This window comes from Triticum aestivum, chromosome 3B, assembly GCF_018294505.1.
Source record: "Triticum aestivum cultivar Chinese Spring chromosome 3B, IWGSC CS RefSeq v2.1, whole genome shotgun sequence".
NCBI classification, from domain to species: Eukaryota; Viridiplantae; Streptophyta; class Magnoliopsida; order Poales; family Poaceae; genus Triticum; species Triticum aestivum.
This window is the reverse complement of record NC_057801.1, coordinates 589,140,654-589,155,888: the sequence shown is the minus strand read 5'-3', so window position 1 is coordinate 589,155,888 and position 15,235 is coordinate 589,140,654. Positions and strand designations below refer to the sequence as shown.

General features: G+C 50.0%; 2 protein-coding genes and 1 pseudogene across 2 annotated transcripts; 2 read left to right on the top strand and 1 right to left on the bottom strand.

Moving 5' to 3' along the window:
* The first annotated feature begins 1,160 nt into the window (after nt 1-1,160).
* On the top strand, nt 1,161-2,929 carry LOC123071101 (cytochrome P450 94B3-like; annotated as a pseudogene).
* Nucleotides 2,930-9,647: 6,718 nt separating this feature from the next.
* Nucleotides 9,648-11,637, top strand: LOC123071099 (cytochrome P450 94B3-like). The gene has a single exon (XM_044494576.1). It carries the CDS (start codon nt 9,807-9,809, stop codon nt 11,352-11,354), a length of 1,548 nt encoding a protein of 515 aa, XP_044350511.1. The 5' UTR covers nt 9,648-9,806; the 3' UTR covers nt 11,355-11,637.
* Nucleotides 11,638-11,687: 50 nt separating this feature from the next.
* LOC123071100 (50S ribosomal protein L34, chloroplastic) lies at nt 11,688-14,194 on the bottom strand. The gene is made up of 2 exons (XM_044494577.1): nt 13,902-14,194; nt 11,688-12,153 (listed from the first exon to the last, which is right to left on the bottom strand). The coding sequence occupies exons 1-2, from the start codon at nt 14,137-14,139 to the stop codon at nt 11,900-11,902; spliced, it is 492 nt and encodes a 163-aa protein (XP_044350512.1). The 5' UTR covers nt 14,140-14,194; the 3' UTR covers nt 11,688-11,899.
* Between the last annotated feature and the right edge of the window lie 1,041 nt (nt 14,195-15,235).

The window sequence follows — 15,235 nt, the reverse complement described above, 5'->3', positions numbered from 1 at the left end:
GTGGAGGAGGAAGACGGCGAGAAGCCACGACCGCGGGGGAAGACCAACTCCAAGAAGGAGGACAAGCGGGATGCATCATCGAACGCCTTGATTGCAAGCGTGGAGGGCATGACGAGCAAGAAGGACTCAAGGGATGAGGAGCGCCGGCGATACAAAGAAGAACAAATGAATGCCTTCATGGAGATCCAAAGGAGGAGGCTTGAGATGGATGCGGAGAAGCAAGCCAAGATGCTTGAGATGGAGGCGAAGAAGCAAGCCAAGATGCTAGAGATCGAGGCCGCCAACGCCAAGACCAAGGCGAAAGAAGTGGCTCTCGCGAGCATGATGACCGGGGTGGAGATCATGAAGGTGGATCTCAACACCGTATCGCCAAGGAAGAGGCAGTGGTTCGAGAAGATGCAGGCCAACATGCTCAAGTTCGACGACGAATGACCTATGGCGGCGAGCGTCATCATTTTTTGTATGCCGGCAAGTGTGCTGGCATGACCACGGCCGTGATGGCATGGTCAAACTCTTGCCCCTTTTTGTGTGCTGGCATGTATGCCGGCCGCTGGCAAGTGCGCCAGCCGAACTGTGTGGTGTTTTCTGAAGTTGGCATTGTATGTCGGCGTTGGCATGGTGCCGACATGAACTACGGGCGACGACATGTCCGCTGGCATGAAATATGGCTGCGGGCCTTTTCAAAAATTTGCGTACGGACTAGAAATGGGTCGGCACGTTGGGCGCACTGCCGACCAAATCTCAAACGGGGCGGGCGACCGAAACTGAAGAAAAGCAAACAAAAGCGCCTTCCGTTTGAGTCGGTGCGTTGGAGTTGCTCTGCCTACTGTAGCTAGGCTGCCGATTGAGGGCGTGCTCCCAACCCGGCTACACCTTTGCAAACACCAACCGAATCTGCGGAGATTCACCGAAGACACGCCTTCACACGATCTCCGACGACGTTAAGCACACCGCGAGAGCCATCACCGCTTCACCTTTCTTAATGGTAGGATGCAAACCATAATGAAAATCATAAAGAAGAAAACACGTAAAACGAAGCCTCTGTGACTGTAACCATGATCCACCGCGCCTCTTCCACATTCACCTAAAAACCCAGTAACTAGACCAGATTAATCAAGAGAAATAACAACGGGTATACATACATAGCATAAAAAGAATGCAACAACTCTAACTGCGAATCTTCCCCTTTTGCTGTAACTGCCAAGCACGGAGCGCCAACTCACTCCCTACAGTTTGCACTGGCAAGCTTGAGATCCCGATCGCCATGGAGCTTCCGTTGACCACGGCCCTCCTCCTGCTCCTGCCTCTACTCTGCTTCCTCTGGCTACGCCGGGACACCAGGAGGCAGACTCGCTCCGACGGCCTCAAGGCCTACCCCATCATCGGCACGCTCCCCCACTTCGTCAAGAACCAGCACCGCCTCATCGAGTGGTCGGCCGGCGTCCTCGCGCGCTGCCCCACCTACACCATGACCTTCAATTTCAGGGGCCTCGGCCTCGGGGCCGGCGTCATGACGGCCAACCCGGCCAACGTCGAGTACGTCGCCAAGACCAACTTTCAGAACTACCCGAAGGGCGAGTTCGTGGTGTCCGTGATCGAGGACTTGCTCGGTCACGGCATCTTCAACTCCGACGGCGACCATTGGCTTTCGCAGCGCAAAGCCGCCAGCTACGAGTTCAACAAGCGCTCGCTGAGGAACTTTATGGTCAGCACCGTCAGCTCCGAGGTCGTCGATCGGCTGCTGCCGCTGCTCTCCCGAGCAGAACGGGACGGCCGGACGCTGGACGTGCAGGACGTGCTCGAGCGCTTCGCGTTCGACACCATCTGCTGCGTCGTCTTCGACGAGGACCCGGCGTGCCTCGCCGAGGAGGACGGACCGGGGGTGGACGGGCGTGCCGAGTTCATGCGCGCCTTGACTGACGCGCAGAACATCGTCATGGCCCGGTTCATGTCGCCGGTCAAGTGGGCGTGGCGACTCCAGAAGCTGCTCAACGTGGAGCCGGAGAGGCGGATGCGCGACGCGGTCGCCACGATCCACGGGTACATCGACAGGGCCGTCCGCGAGCGCGGCGAGAGGGGGGGTGGCCGGGCTGGCCCGCAAGGACGACTTCCTCTCGCGCTTCGCCTCGAGCGGCGAGCACAGCGACGAGAGCCTCCGGGACGTGGTCACCAACTTCATCGTCGCCGGGCGGGACACGACGTCGTCGGCCCTCAGCTGGTTCTTCTGGGTGCTGTCCGGCCGACCCGACGTGGAGGACAAGATCGTGTGTGAGGTCCGCGCGGTGCGCGCCTCGAGCGGGGAGGGGGAATCGGATGCGGCGTTCGGCTACGAGGAGGTGCGTTCGATGCAGTACCTGCACGCCGCGATCACGGAGTCGATGCGGCTGTACCCGCCCGTGGCCATGGACACGCACTGCTGCCAGCGCGAAGATGTCCTGCCCGACGGCACGTTCGTCGGCAAAGGATGGCAGGTCACCTACAGCGCGTACGCCATGGCGCGGCTGGAGGAGCTATGGGGCGCGGACTGCACGGAGTTCAGGCCGGAGCGCTGGCTGGACGAGGAGGGGGTGTTCCGGCCGGAGAGCACGACCAAGTACCCGGTGTTCCACGCGGGGCCGAGGATGTGCCTCGGCAAGGAGATGGCCTACATACAGATGAAGTCCATCGTGGCCGGCGTGCTGGAGAGGTTCAGCCTCCGGCACGTCGGCGGCGAGGGCCACCCTCGGCTCGTCATGTCGCTGACGCTGCGCATGGGAGGTGGCTTGCCGATGCAGATGAAGAACAGAACAGGGGGAGCTAGATAGGCTACTTGCAGGAGTCCACTTCGTCACAAGTCAACAATGCTATGTACTACTCCATTTTTTTTCCGGGCAAATCAGAGAACTTTGTTCAACAAAATGTTCCCGGACAATCAGCCAAGAGGCTAGTTACCAAGAAGCTAGGGGTCTCCTCGAGCAACAATCGGTCACATTCAGAGTGCATGCACGTTTTGCACAGAGATGCGCCGGTAAGTTTGCTGCCATGTTTACATGCTGAATCTTAAAAACTGTTTTTTTTTTCCTTTCAAAAACTAGCTCTCCTATTTCATCTAGGATAGGAGCCACAATCGAACGAGAGTTGTGACAAGTATTAGAGAGTTGATCTAACTCCTCGTAGTCGGTCTCCATTACCACATGCGATAGGCCTCGAAGTTTTGCAAACGGTGCTCCTTCCCGCATTGAAAGGGCTTTCATAATTAGTGGATCTGAAATGTCACCGAACGGTTTGCACCAAGCTCCCAGTAGCGATGACTCGGAGCGGGCTACACCACCCGCGCCTCCTCGACCCTCTGCCACATTGAGTGCACCATCCGTCGTTATCTTGATCATACCTGGCTCGGGAGGCCGCCATCCGAAACCTGGCAGGACGTTAGTTTCCTTCTGAGGCAACTCCAGCAGCGCAAGGGCCTCCCTAGTTGACCTGATTGCAGCTGTTGGATCTCTCCCCTCTTCCCCATATTTGATCCGGTTGCGAGAATGCCAGATCGTCCACATGATGGTAATAATTTTTGCTCGATCTTCTTCCCTGATCCGATCTCCACATAGAATGTCTCTAGCCCACGAGTGTGGGTGTAGTCGAGGAAGCCGCAAATCAAACCAAGCACAAGCTTCATCCCAGAAGTGTCGTGCATGGGAACATTGATGAGCGCATGCATGAGATCCTCCTCCCTTGCCAAACAAACTTTACAAGTGTTTAAGACTGAGTTGTGGCGATACTTTAGAGTACATTCATCCGGTAGGATCCCTCTCAGTACCCTCCACCAGAACACTCGTACCTTTGGGATCACTTTGAGCTTCCAGAGGGCCATCCACATCTGTTTTTCATCTCGAGAAGCACCGGTAGTCGTCCCTTCCTCTAGAGCAGAGCGCTCGTTCCGAGTCACTAGAGCACGGTACGCCGATTTAACAGTGTAGTTGCCTGATCTTTCAAAGGCCCAAGCATAGAAATCCTCTCCTCCTCCCCTTCTGATTGGGATGTTAAGAACTGCATCAGCATCCGGGGCGATGAAGGTCGTCCTGACCAGTTCCTATCTCCACGTCCAGTTCTCGTAATCGATGAGGTGCGAGACTGTCTGAACCGTGGTGTTTGGAGGTTGCAGCAATGGTGACATGGATATAGTTCTGGGAATCCACTTGTCATGCCACACGTGAATGGAACTTCCAGTTCCCACTCTTTTGATAAGGCCCGCTTGCAATGCTTCCCTCCCAGCAATGATAGCTCGCCAAGTAGCTGACGCTGATTTTGGAACGGTTGCATGCAAGAAATCTGTGTCAGGAAAGTAACGGCCCTTCATTACTCTTGCACACAAAGAATTAGGGTTAGTCATAAAGCGCCAACCGTGCTTTCCGAGTAGCGCAAGATTGAACTGATGGGGGTCACGAAACCCCATACCACCTTGGCACTTTGGTGTGGCCAAATTCTTCCAGGACACCCAATGCAAAGCATTCTTGTCAATAGAGCTGCTCTAGAATTTTTTTGCCATTGGTGAAGTCAAGCTCTTGCACACCTTTTTTGTCAATAAAAATGTACTCATTGAATACGAGGGAATCGCCTGAACAACTGATTTCAGCAAAGTTTCGCGACCTGCACATGCAAGTAGTTTCTCAGACCATCCCTGAATTCCCGCAAGCTCTCTCCCCGATGTGGTCGAAAGTACCGCTCGTGATACGGTCGACCGCTGTGGGCATCCCCAGGTAACGCTCGCTAAAGGCCTCGACGTCGATGTTGAGGACCGATTTTAGCTGCTGCTTGAGCTGGACCGGAGTGTTAGAGCTGAAGTATATGGCGCTCTTGGCCCGATTAACACACTGCCCCGATGATTCCCCATAAATCATCAAGATGCCATTCAATCTTTCTGCACTTTGGGTGTTAGCACTGACAAAGATCAGACTGTCGTCAGCGAAAAGCAAGTGTGACACCCACAGCGATCTGTAGCTCACTCTTATGCCTCTGTCGATGTACCCATTATTGTAAAACTTCAGCAAAGAGGAGAAACCCTCCGCACAAAGCAGAAAAAGGAAAGGTGACGCTGGGTCTCCTTGTCTCAGCCCTCGCGAGGGTGTGAAGAAGGGCAACCGCTCACCATTCACCCTGACCGAGAAGCGTATCGAGGATACGCATTTCATAATCAACCGGACAAAGACCATGTTGAAGCCCAACTTTGTGAGAATGGCCTCAAGAAAATGCCACTCGACACGATCGTAGGCTTTCATCATGTCTAGTTTAATTGCACAAGCGTAGTTCTTCCCTTTCTTCCGCCTTCTCATTGTGTGCACACTTTCATATGCAACTAGAACATTGTCAGTTATAAGTTGTCCTGGGACAAACGCGCTTTGCTCTTCACTGATTATCTCATCCATATAAGCTCATTCGGTTTGTCACACATTTGGATGCAATCTTATATAGCACCGAACAAAGTGCAATGGGTCTATATTGTGAAATAAACTGGGGGTGTCGTACCTTGGGGATCAAAGTGGTGGAAGTGTCGTTCAAGCCCACTGGTAATTCTCCTCCATTCAGAAAATCCAACACTGCCGCAGTTACTACCTCACCTAATAAGCTCCAGTGACGCTGATAAAACCCCGCAATAAAGCCATCTACCCCCGGTGCTTTGGATGGAGCCATAAGAAACAAAGTTGTCCTGACTTCCTCCGCCGTGTAGGGTTTTGTTAATTCCACGTTCATGTCTTCTGTGACCTTAACTGGAACGTGACTGAGCAGCTCGGTTGAATTCATAAACCCTTGGGATTCATACAAATTTTGATAGAACGTCTAAACCTCGCTCTTATCTTCCTCTTCATTTGCGCAAACCGAGCCATCCGCACGACATAAACCTTGTATTATGTTAATATGTTTTCTTTGTGCCGCCTGAGCTTGAAAATATGCAGTGCTGCGATTGCCGTCTCTCAGCCAGGGCACATGGGACCTCTGCCATAGCCAGATCTCCTCCTGGTGGAGGGCCTTGCGCAGCTGTCGTGCCACTGTTTTTTCCTCCTCAGTTGGCCCTCGACCCACCGAACGACTCCGTAAATTATCGAGTCTTTTCTGCAACTGTCTGACTCGGTGAGTTAAGCAGCCAAACTCACGAGTCCCCCACGGTTCAAGTGTTGCCTTGAGATGATTCAGTGAGTCCGCGATACCTTGGAGGCCCGGTCCTCTATTTGCCTCTCGCCACGCAGCAGTAACAATACGGTCATAGTCCACATGCGATGACCACACATTCTCATATCTGAATTGTCTCTTTGCTCGTGATGTGTTCATAAGCTTCTCCTTTATCTTCGCTAGAACAAAACAATGATCAGATTCAACATAAGGTATATGTCTAATTCTGATGTATTGAAAATGTTGCCGGAACTCTTCATTGGCAAAACTCTATCCAGCCTTGCTTTGACATTTGCGTCCCCCGCCTGCCGATTATCCCAGGTATACGTTGTGCCTGACCACCCCAAATCTTGGAGGGCCACTTCATCAGTGACTTCTCTGAAAGCTCTCATTTGCCTCTCTGGCCTAGCTGCCCGACTGAAGTGTTCATTCGCGTAGAGAGTTTCATTAAAATCACCCAAACAAATCCAGGCCACATTCAGCATGGAATGTAAAGTACGTAGGAAATGCCAACTTTGATGTCTATCCTCTGCTCGGGGCGCTCCATAAAAACCAGTGAACCTCCATTGAAAGGAGTTTTGATCTTTGTATTTAACAAAAGCATCAATGTGTCCAGAACTATAATTTTTAAGCTCGACAATAACATCATGTGACCAAAAAAGCCCAATGCCACCACTTAGGCCTACAGTATCCACTGCAAAGCACCCGCCGAAGCCTATATGTCTTTGCCAGTCCTCAACTCTCTTCCCTTTAATTTTTGTTTTCATGACGAAGAGAAGAGTGGGTCCTTCTAGCTTCACAATGTTGTGAAGCTCTCGAACCGCCTCAGGGTTCCCAAGCCCCCAGCAGTTCCATGACAGGCAACTCATTGGGCTGGGGAGGACCGATCACCGGTCTCTGCCGAGTTGTCAGGTGTAGGCCTCGTCTTCTTTGGTTCTCGAACCAGGTCCTCATCATCTTCTCCGCCCGCAGCGCTCGTACTCGGATCATGATCTTCAGGGTTTTGTGCTGCCGTGAGAAGCAACTGCTTTGGTTTATATACTGCGGCCGGTCCCTCCTTTCTCTTGTAACGAGTGTTATCTCTGGTTTTTAAAGGCGAGACCACCTCTTCCCCCCCCCCATCTTGCTTGGTTTTTTTTCTGGAGTTCCTTGTCTCTTGCTTGCCGCTCTGGTCAGATTTCTGTCCCCTGGATGAATTTTCGCTGCCTGCTGGGTACCTGTTATCATCAGGAGCTCGCAATGTCGGCCCAAATGGAAGCTCTCCCTTCTCATCTCAAGTGCCTGTGTTACAGAAGTAAAGATCCGAATGGCCCAGCCGTCCACAAGAAAAACAGAAGTATGGAATTTGTTCATATTGAATTTCATAGGGATACACCTTCTTCCTCCTTGCCGAGTCAATAAGCACCCATCTCCTGAGCGGTTTGTTGCCATCCACCGAAACCTTAGCTCGGAGAAATTCTCCGTTGTGATCAAACTTTGCAATCTAAACCTCCTTATCAATCATACGTGCTATTGGGGGGCTCCATGCATCATCTCTCAGATTGTAGGGTAGGTTAAGAACCCTAGCCCACACATGCAAGCGATCGAACTTGACCTCATCTGGGCGCATGCACTCTTCAAACTCGGCCAAGATGACCGTGTTCTTGTTGATGTGCCAAGGCGATCCTGCCCAAACTCTGTCACGATCTCGCTGAGACTCAAATTCAGCGACAAGCATGTTTGCTCCAGTCGAGCGGAACTGCAATCCTCTAGGGTTTCCCCAAGCCGGTCTCAAAGCATTGCCGATGGTGTGGATATGATACTGGTTTCGATACAGGACCTTACCCGCCAGCAACCACTTCGCCGGAGCACCATCCAGGCGATCATCTATCACGAGGGGAGTCGCCTCTTCCTCGGATATGTCTAGCTTCCCCAAAGCTTCCTCGAGTTTCTCCCTCGCTGAACTGGTTTTGGTCGATCCCGAGGTCTCCTGCGTTGTCTCCGCCGCGGGTGGTGTCGCCATCACCCCTGCCGAGTCCTGGAGGCGGCCCGCCGATGAGATCTGCGGCCGCCGATCGGTTTCCACGTCGAACCCTAGCGCCGCCAGAGAGCCCTAGGTTTCGGGGATAAACCTTCCTCTCCCGTCACCTTCTCCTTACTACTCCATTATTTGTGATAATCTTTCCTTTATTCCACACGTTATGGTACAGTGCGACTTCTACACATCAGTACATCACTTACCGGAAAAGTAGAAGAAATTGGTACAATTGTCTTGTGTCAAAGCCCCAACGGCATACCGAGATTGATACGCTACACCGACTGGGAGGGGTCGAAGAGGGCAGCACTTCTCATCAGTCTCTTTCTTTCAGTAATTGTTGTCGCTGACTTAGGCCCTGTTTGGTTCATAAGTCTTAGGACTTTTTTTAGTCCCAACTTATAAGTCCTAAGGATCTGTTTGGTTCATAAGTCTTAGGACTTTTTTTAGTCCCAACTTATAAGTCCCAAGTTCCTAAAAAGTCCCTACATGTTTGGTTCCTGGGACTTAACATGGACTAGAAGACCATATTATAACTATAAGTTCCTATAAGTCCCTCCTTGAAAGTCTTATTTCATAAGTCCCAAATGCCCACTTTAAGTCCCTATAAGTCCCTCCTGTTTGGTTTAGATGAGACTTATAGGGATTTTTTTTTAAGTCCTTAAACCAATAAGTCCTTGTAAACAAACACCCTCTAAGTCCCTAAAAAGTCCCTACCTGTTTGGTTCCTCGGACTTATAAGTCCTTATAAGACCATATTACAACTATAAGTCTCTATAAGACTCTCCTTTAAATCAATAAGTTCCTGAAAACAAACACCCTCTTAGTACGACTTCCGTGACAATTAACATGGATCGAAGGGAGTAGTATTTTTGTTGTTGTTGAGAAAAATTATAGAGAAATAAGCTAGCCACTGAGAGAAGATGACAGGTGATCTATGCAGGAAATGCCACGCTGCGCGTGAAATCGACGTGGGTTCAGAAGGGCACTCAGCAGCAGAACAAGGAAAAAAAGGAAAATTAACACCAGATTGCTCAGTTCTTCATCGTTATCGCGTGACTGCTTGGTTGCAGTGCACCGTACGTACATCCAAACTAGCTAACTTGTCACGACTCATGAGTTTCTCGTGTGGATGCTGGAGACAGAAGAAAAAGAACGAATCACTTGTGAGTATCACAGTTTACAGTGTTTGTTTATGGTTCGGTTGCAGTTGAACGAATCAGGTAGCAGATCAACTGACTGGGACAGTTTTTTTTTCTTTTCTTTTTTGGAAATGTAAGCACCATTAAACTATTCAAGAGCACTGGATTGTAAGTTTGTTTTTGCGAAGATGTGGACATCAAAATTGACTAGTATTTGTTCATGGTTCAGTTTGTGTCCAAGTGATTTGTCTGGTTAAACTGGTCATGTTTTAGTTGATGGTTCACTTGCTTATACGTAGTTGCCAGGAAGCAGGGATCACCTGAGCGCCGACGTCAGTATTCTGAGGATTGGTTGGTTTCGCATTCGCACAAGCCCAATCAGTATTCATCTACAAGTGCCCTTGACTTACTGAAGCCAAAGACTCAAAGTCACCCAGCTCACACTTCCAACCTCCAAGCACCCCACTCACTCCTACAGTTTTTTTGGACTTGGCAAGCCTGAGATCTCGATGGCCATGGAGCTTTCGTTGACCTCGGCCCAACCCATGCTCCTGCTCCTGCTCCTACCTCTACTATATGTCCTCTGCCTACGTCGGAACACCAGGAAGCAACCTCACGCCGACGGCCTCAAGGCCTACCCCATCATCGGCACGCTCCCACACTTCGTCAAGAACCAGGACTGCCTCGTCGAGTGGTCGGCTGGCGTCATCGCTCGTTGCCCCACGCACACCATGGTCTTCGACTTCAAGAGCCTCGGCCTCATGGCCGGTGCCATCACAGCAAACCCGGCCAATGTGGAATACATCGTGAAGACCAACTTCCAGAACTACCCCAAGGGCGAGTTCGTGGTGTCCGCCATGGCGGATTTCCTCGGCCACGGCATCTTCAACTCCGACGGCGACCAGTGGCTCTCGCAGCGCAAGGCCGCCAGCTACGAGTTCAGCAAGCGCTCGCTGAGAAACTTCGTGGTCAGCACCGTCCGGTTCGAGGTCGTCGAGCGGCTGCTGCCTCTGCTCTCCCGGGCGGAGCTACAAGGCCTGACGCTGGACATGCAGGACGTTCTCGAGCGCTTCGCGTTCGACAACATCTGCTGCGTCGCCTTCGACGAGGACCCGGCGTGCCTCACCGACGACGGCCTGGGGGTGAATGGGCGTGCGGAGTTCATGCATGCCTTGAACGACGCGCAGATCATGGTCATGGCCCGGTTCATGTCGCCGGTCAAGTGGGCATGGCGGGTCAAGAAGCTACTCAACATGGGGCCAGAGAGGCGGATGAGCAAGGCGCTCGCCACGATCCACGGCTATGTCGACAGGATTGTCCGTGATCGCAGCGAGAGGGGGGCTGCCGGGCTGGCGCGCAAGGACGACTTCCTCTCGCGCTTCGTCTCCAGCTGCGAGCACAGCGACGAGAGCCTTCGTGATGTGGTCACCAGCTTCATCATAGCCGGGCGGGACACGACCTCGTCGGCGCTCACTTGGTTCTTCTGGCTCGTGTCCCGCCGGCGCGAGGTGGAGGAGAAGATCGTGCGCGAGATATGCGGGGTGCGAGTGTCCAGCGGGAGTGCGGATGCAGCCTTCAGCCTCGACGAGCTGCGTGAGATGCACTACCTGCACGCAGCGGTCACAGAGTCCATGCGGCTATACCCGCCCGTGGCCATGGACTCGCGCTGCTGCCAGCACGACGACATCCTGCCCGACGGCACATTTGTAGGCAAAGGTTGGCAGGTCTCCTACAGCGCGTATGCCATGGCGCGGTTAGAGGAGATATGGGGCGACGACTGTGCAGAGTACCGGCCAGAGCGGTGGCTCGACAAGGAGGGTGCGTTCCGGCAGGAGAGCTCGTTTAAGTACCCAGTCTTCCATGCCGGGCCAAGGATGTGCCTTGGCAAGGAGATGGCCTACATACAAATGAAGTCCATCGCCGCCTGCGTGTTGGAGAGGTTCAGCTTCCAGTTCGTCGGAGGCGAGAGTCGGCCAGGGCCTGTGTTCTCCGTGACCTTACGGATGGAGGGCGGCTTGCCCATGCAAGTGAAGAAGAGGGGGCCACCGAACAGCTAGGCATGTTCCCTTTGCCTACAGGCTGCTCCTCTCTCACGCCTACTGGTTTTAGTCCTACATATTCAGGTTCTAGCCAGTCTTGAGCCACCATGTATTCAGGCAGTCAACATATTCACTAGATGACTAAACCAAGAGCAAGGAGGTACTGGTGTACATGATAGCATAGGAGATAAATGTATTCCAGTGACTGCCTGAAGTGTTCAACCAAAGAGGTGCTCCCAAAACTGTTAGGCTATAGGTATGCATCGATTTCTCCTACTGCAAAAAAAATACTTGGGTGATATATAGCATTGGGGTCCTACAAAGTTATAGAATGCAGTGCTCAAGATGATATAATCTCACAAAACAACATAGCATTAAAGACTGCCACAACCAAAAAGGATAAATTACACGAGTGTCGGAATTTAGTTCAGATATCAAGTTATTAACCAAAGTACAGGGAAAAGATGTGCAGCAATTGTTACAGATGAACATGGCTGAGAACATGGGGTGCAAAAAGAGTAAACTTACAGCTGGAATACATAATGCCTCACATTACACTGTAATCAATACTTTGTCCCAGTGGGTGAGTTCGACTTTGTGCAGAGAATCTTCCTTCCTCTGTCACGTCTACGCTTCAGAACCTTTCTTCCAGCAGTAGTCCGCATCCGCTTTCGGAAACCATGCACACGGGCAAGTGACTTCCTAGATCTTGACCTCTTGGTCAGGCAGAGGGCAGCCTTTCCAGCCCTAATCTGTAGACCGCGGGGTCTGCGTGTTGTTAATCTGTTGTAGCTGAACTCAATTCCCAAAGATGAACCTGGCATACATGATGATGAAATATCATATATACTGGGTTTTATGTAACCAACACTAGGATTTGACACAAATTCTTCCTTTCACGGACACGCATAAGGTCTAAGCTTGACTGTATTAAGGATGAAAAGGTTATTTGTTACAACGACGTAAACGCTATACTTGATCATTAGACAAATGCTGTAAAAGATCAAAAGAGAAGCTCTAAACCACACGTTACAAGTAAGAACTTGTGATTTCCCTCAGTAACCAACGACTCCGTGCAGTGCTAAATTCAATGCCTTGATGGTCTCCACAATTGCTGTTGCACGTAAATCTAAAATTTGCTAAACAGAAGTTCAGACAAACGTACTCCAAAATCAACTATCAGTTGCCTTTGGATGTTCTCTGAAGATTACTTCATTGTGTATGAAAATATTCTACTATATTGCATTGGTTCATTTCCACCTTAGCTAGTTCATTTAGTATAACATTGTTGTGCTGCAATTAGAAGCATACCTGGTCACAACTGCTTGAGAATGAGCAGGTATTGAAGCTTGAGAGTCTTCTTTATTGAAGTTATCTGTTTATTGTTTAACTGTGGTAGACATTTTACTACATTATCAGTCTGTTGTTCAGCCATGTGCAGTTACTTCCAAAAAATTTAGTAGTAGTTAAGAAAACATGAGTTACATTTATATCTGTGAGACTTTCCATCGTCTATATGACTCAGGGCTTCAGGCCCTCAAATTCAGATACATATACTAGCTGTATCCCATTTCTTCCTAACACTTGACTTCTACTCCCTCCATAAAGAAATATAAGTGCGTTTAGATCACTAAAGTAGTGATAGAAATGCTCTTATATTTCTTTACGGAGGAGTAATTAACAAAACACGAACCCTAGCTTGTTTGTGAGAATTTGCAATTTCTATTGTCTAACAAATCAGGGGTCACACCACATCCTAAAAAAAACTGACACTAGTAGATATTGCAGGACAGGATGACACAAATAAACCCTCCGCCATGCACATTTCCAATTTTAGTAATTTATATTCACTCAAAGAGATATTTGACATATGAACATCCTTTTTTTATTTTTAATAGAGATAAATATGAACATTCTCAGTCAAGTATGGACAAGAAAACAAAAATTGGGTCTAAGACAACGACGACTTATGCAGAACTTGCTTGCTCTCAGATAACTGCAGCCTGCAGGAGTGCTCATCCTTCAGGCCAGACATTGTAGATTCCATCGCACTATGTACATGAACCAACATGTCCAACAATAATGAAATTTAACATATTTTTTTTTCAGACAAAATGCTGGAGACGTTTAATTTTGCGAATACCTGCTGGGGTACATTTTCCCTCGACACCTAAACCAAAATCGAAGTGCTTAAATTCTTCTGTTTACAGTTTTGGACAAACACAGTAAGTGTCAAATGGGGTTGTGAAGGAGTCCACAGCTATGCAGGCACACCCTGTCTTCAGAATATTTGACTCTCTTCTTGTCACTGAATTTGCAGAGCGCGCGGCAGAAAAGCTAAGAATAGTACTTATACAGCACCACGGCATTGTGCAACAGCGGAACATCCATAGTTTACACACTTCTACCGTTCAACGGTTCAAACCCGCGATTTCCATTGCAGGTAACTTTCCCCTCCAACTCCAACCCCTCAACCCAATAAAACTAGCGGAACAGTACCAACATATCGAACACATTCAATAAGGAATTTCCCTCGTATCAAAGGGAAGGAGGAGTTTCTCTCACCGCCGAACGAGGAGGCGGACGTGAAGGCGAGCGACGCCGAGACCGCAGCCGAGAGCGAGGAGGTGGGGGCGGAGGAGGTGGAGGAAGAGGAGATGAATGAGCTCCGGAGAAACGGGGATGCGGAGGCCCCCATAGGGCCCGCCTTGTGGGGGCGGAGACCGCCGCCGATAGCCAGCGCCGAGATCCTCCCGGAGTGGAGCGAGAGGGACGCCATTGGGGAGGCGAGGGCAAGCGCCATGTCTGGGCAGTTGGAGTGCGGGCTATCCTCTCACACTCGATGCTGTTATCATCATATCCACGGCTGGATGAGAAGTTCGGGCTTTATGGGCCTTAATTTTGGGCAGCTAACCCGTTAACAAACCCATCAGTAGGCCTGCTCGATTCTCTAACAGCCAACTAATTAACGAGCACTCCTTCGAAAGACTCGCAACTATCAGCGCAAAAAAAAAAACATATTTTCTGTTTTTTTTTCTTTCATGAGAGGCACGATTGTACTTTACCGAGAGTCACGGGCGTGCCTCTTAGAAACGGAAAAAACACGTTTTCTGTTTTTTTTTTCTTTCGCGAAAGGCACGTTTTGCTTCCGTGAGAGGCACGGTTGTGCTTTCACGAGAGTCACGGCCGTGCCTCATTGGAAACGAAAAAAACGCGTTTTCTATTTATTTTTTCGTGAGAGGCACGATTTTGCTTCCGCGAGAGGCACGGTTGTGATTTTGTCAAAGGCACGGGCGTGCCTCTTTCGGGAAGGGAAACAACCCATGCTCCCGGTTCGGTTTTTTCGTCTAGTTTTTTTCATGAAAAAAAACTTCGTTAAAACCTATCAACATATGATCTAGTTTTGAAGATCTCGATGCGGGGAATCCAACGGCGAAAGCGATTCGAGATTTGGACGCACGATTTAAGGCTGGCCATAGTGGGAGTAACTTAGGTAGTAACATAACGCATCCCAAGATATATATGCTTATGTGGCATGGAGTTAATGAGGAGAGAGGTGCTTGTGGTAACATAGTATGTTACCGTAACATAACACATCCCAATACAAAATGAGTCTACAACATAATAAATGAAGACTTGTATGACACCACACTTATGTTACTACCCACTGTGATGGTAGTAACATGAACTAATAACATATGCATGTTACTAGTCTAAGTTACTATCCACTATGACTAGCCTAAGAGATAAAACATTTTGAATAAACGGATCTAGAAAAAAAGGGAAAACTCCCAGGTTGCGAAAAGTGGCGCACATACAGCGCACCACTTGTCGTAACTTGGGGAAGTTGGAGTGATCTCCGCAAGAAGTACTCCTTAACTAGTGATTTCGCTTGTTTT

Excerpts from the sequence above, each read along its gene's own strand:
- LOC123071099 (XM_044494576.1), top strand. The coding sequence starts at position 9,807 with ATGGCCATGGAGCTTTCGTTGACCTCGGCCCAACCCATGCTCCTGCTC.
- LOC123071100 (XM_044494577.1), bottom strand. The coding sequence starts at position 14,139 with ATGGCGCTTGCCCTCGCCTCCCCAATGGCGTCCCTCTCGCTCCACTCC. Across the intron at positions 12,154-13,901 it reads GTCCGCCTCCTCGTTCGGCG|GTTCATCTTTGGGAATTGAG; the intron begins GTGAGAGAAACT and ends CATGTATGCCAG.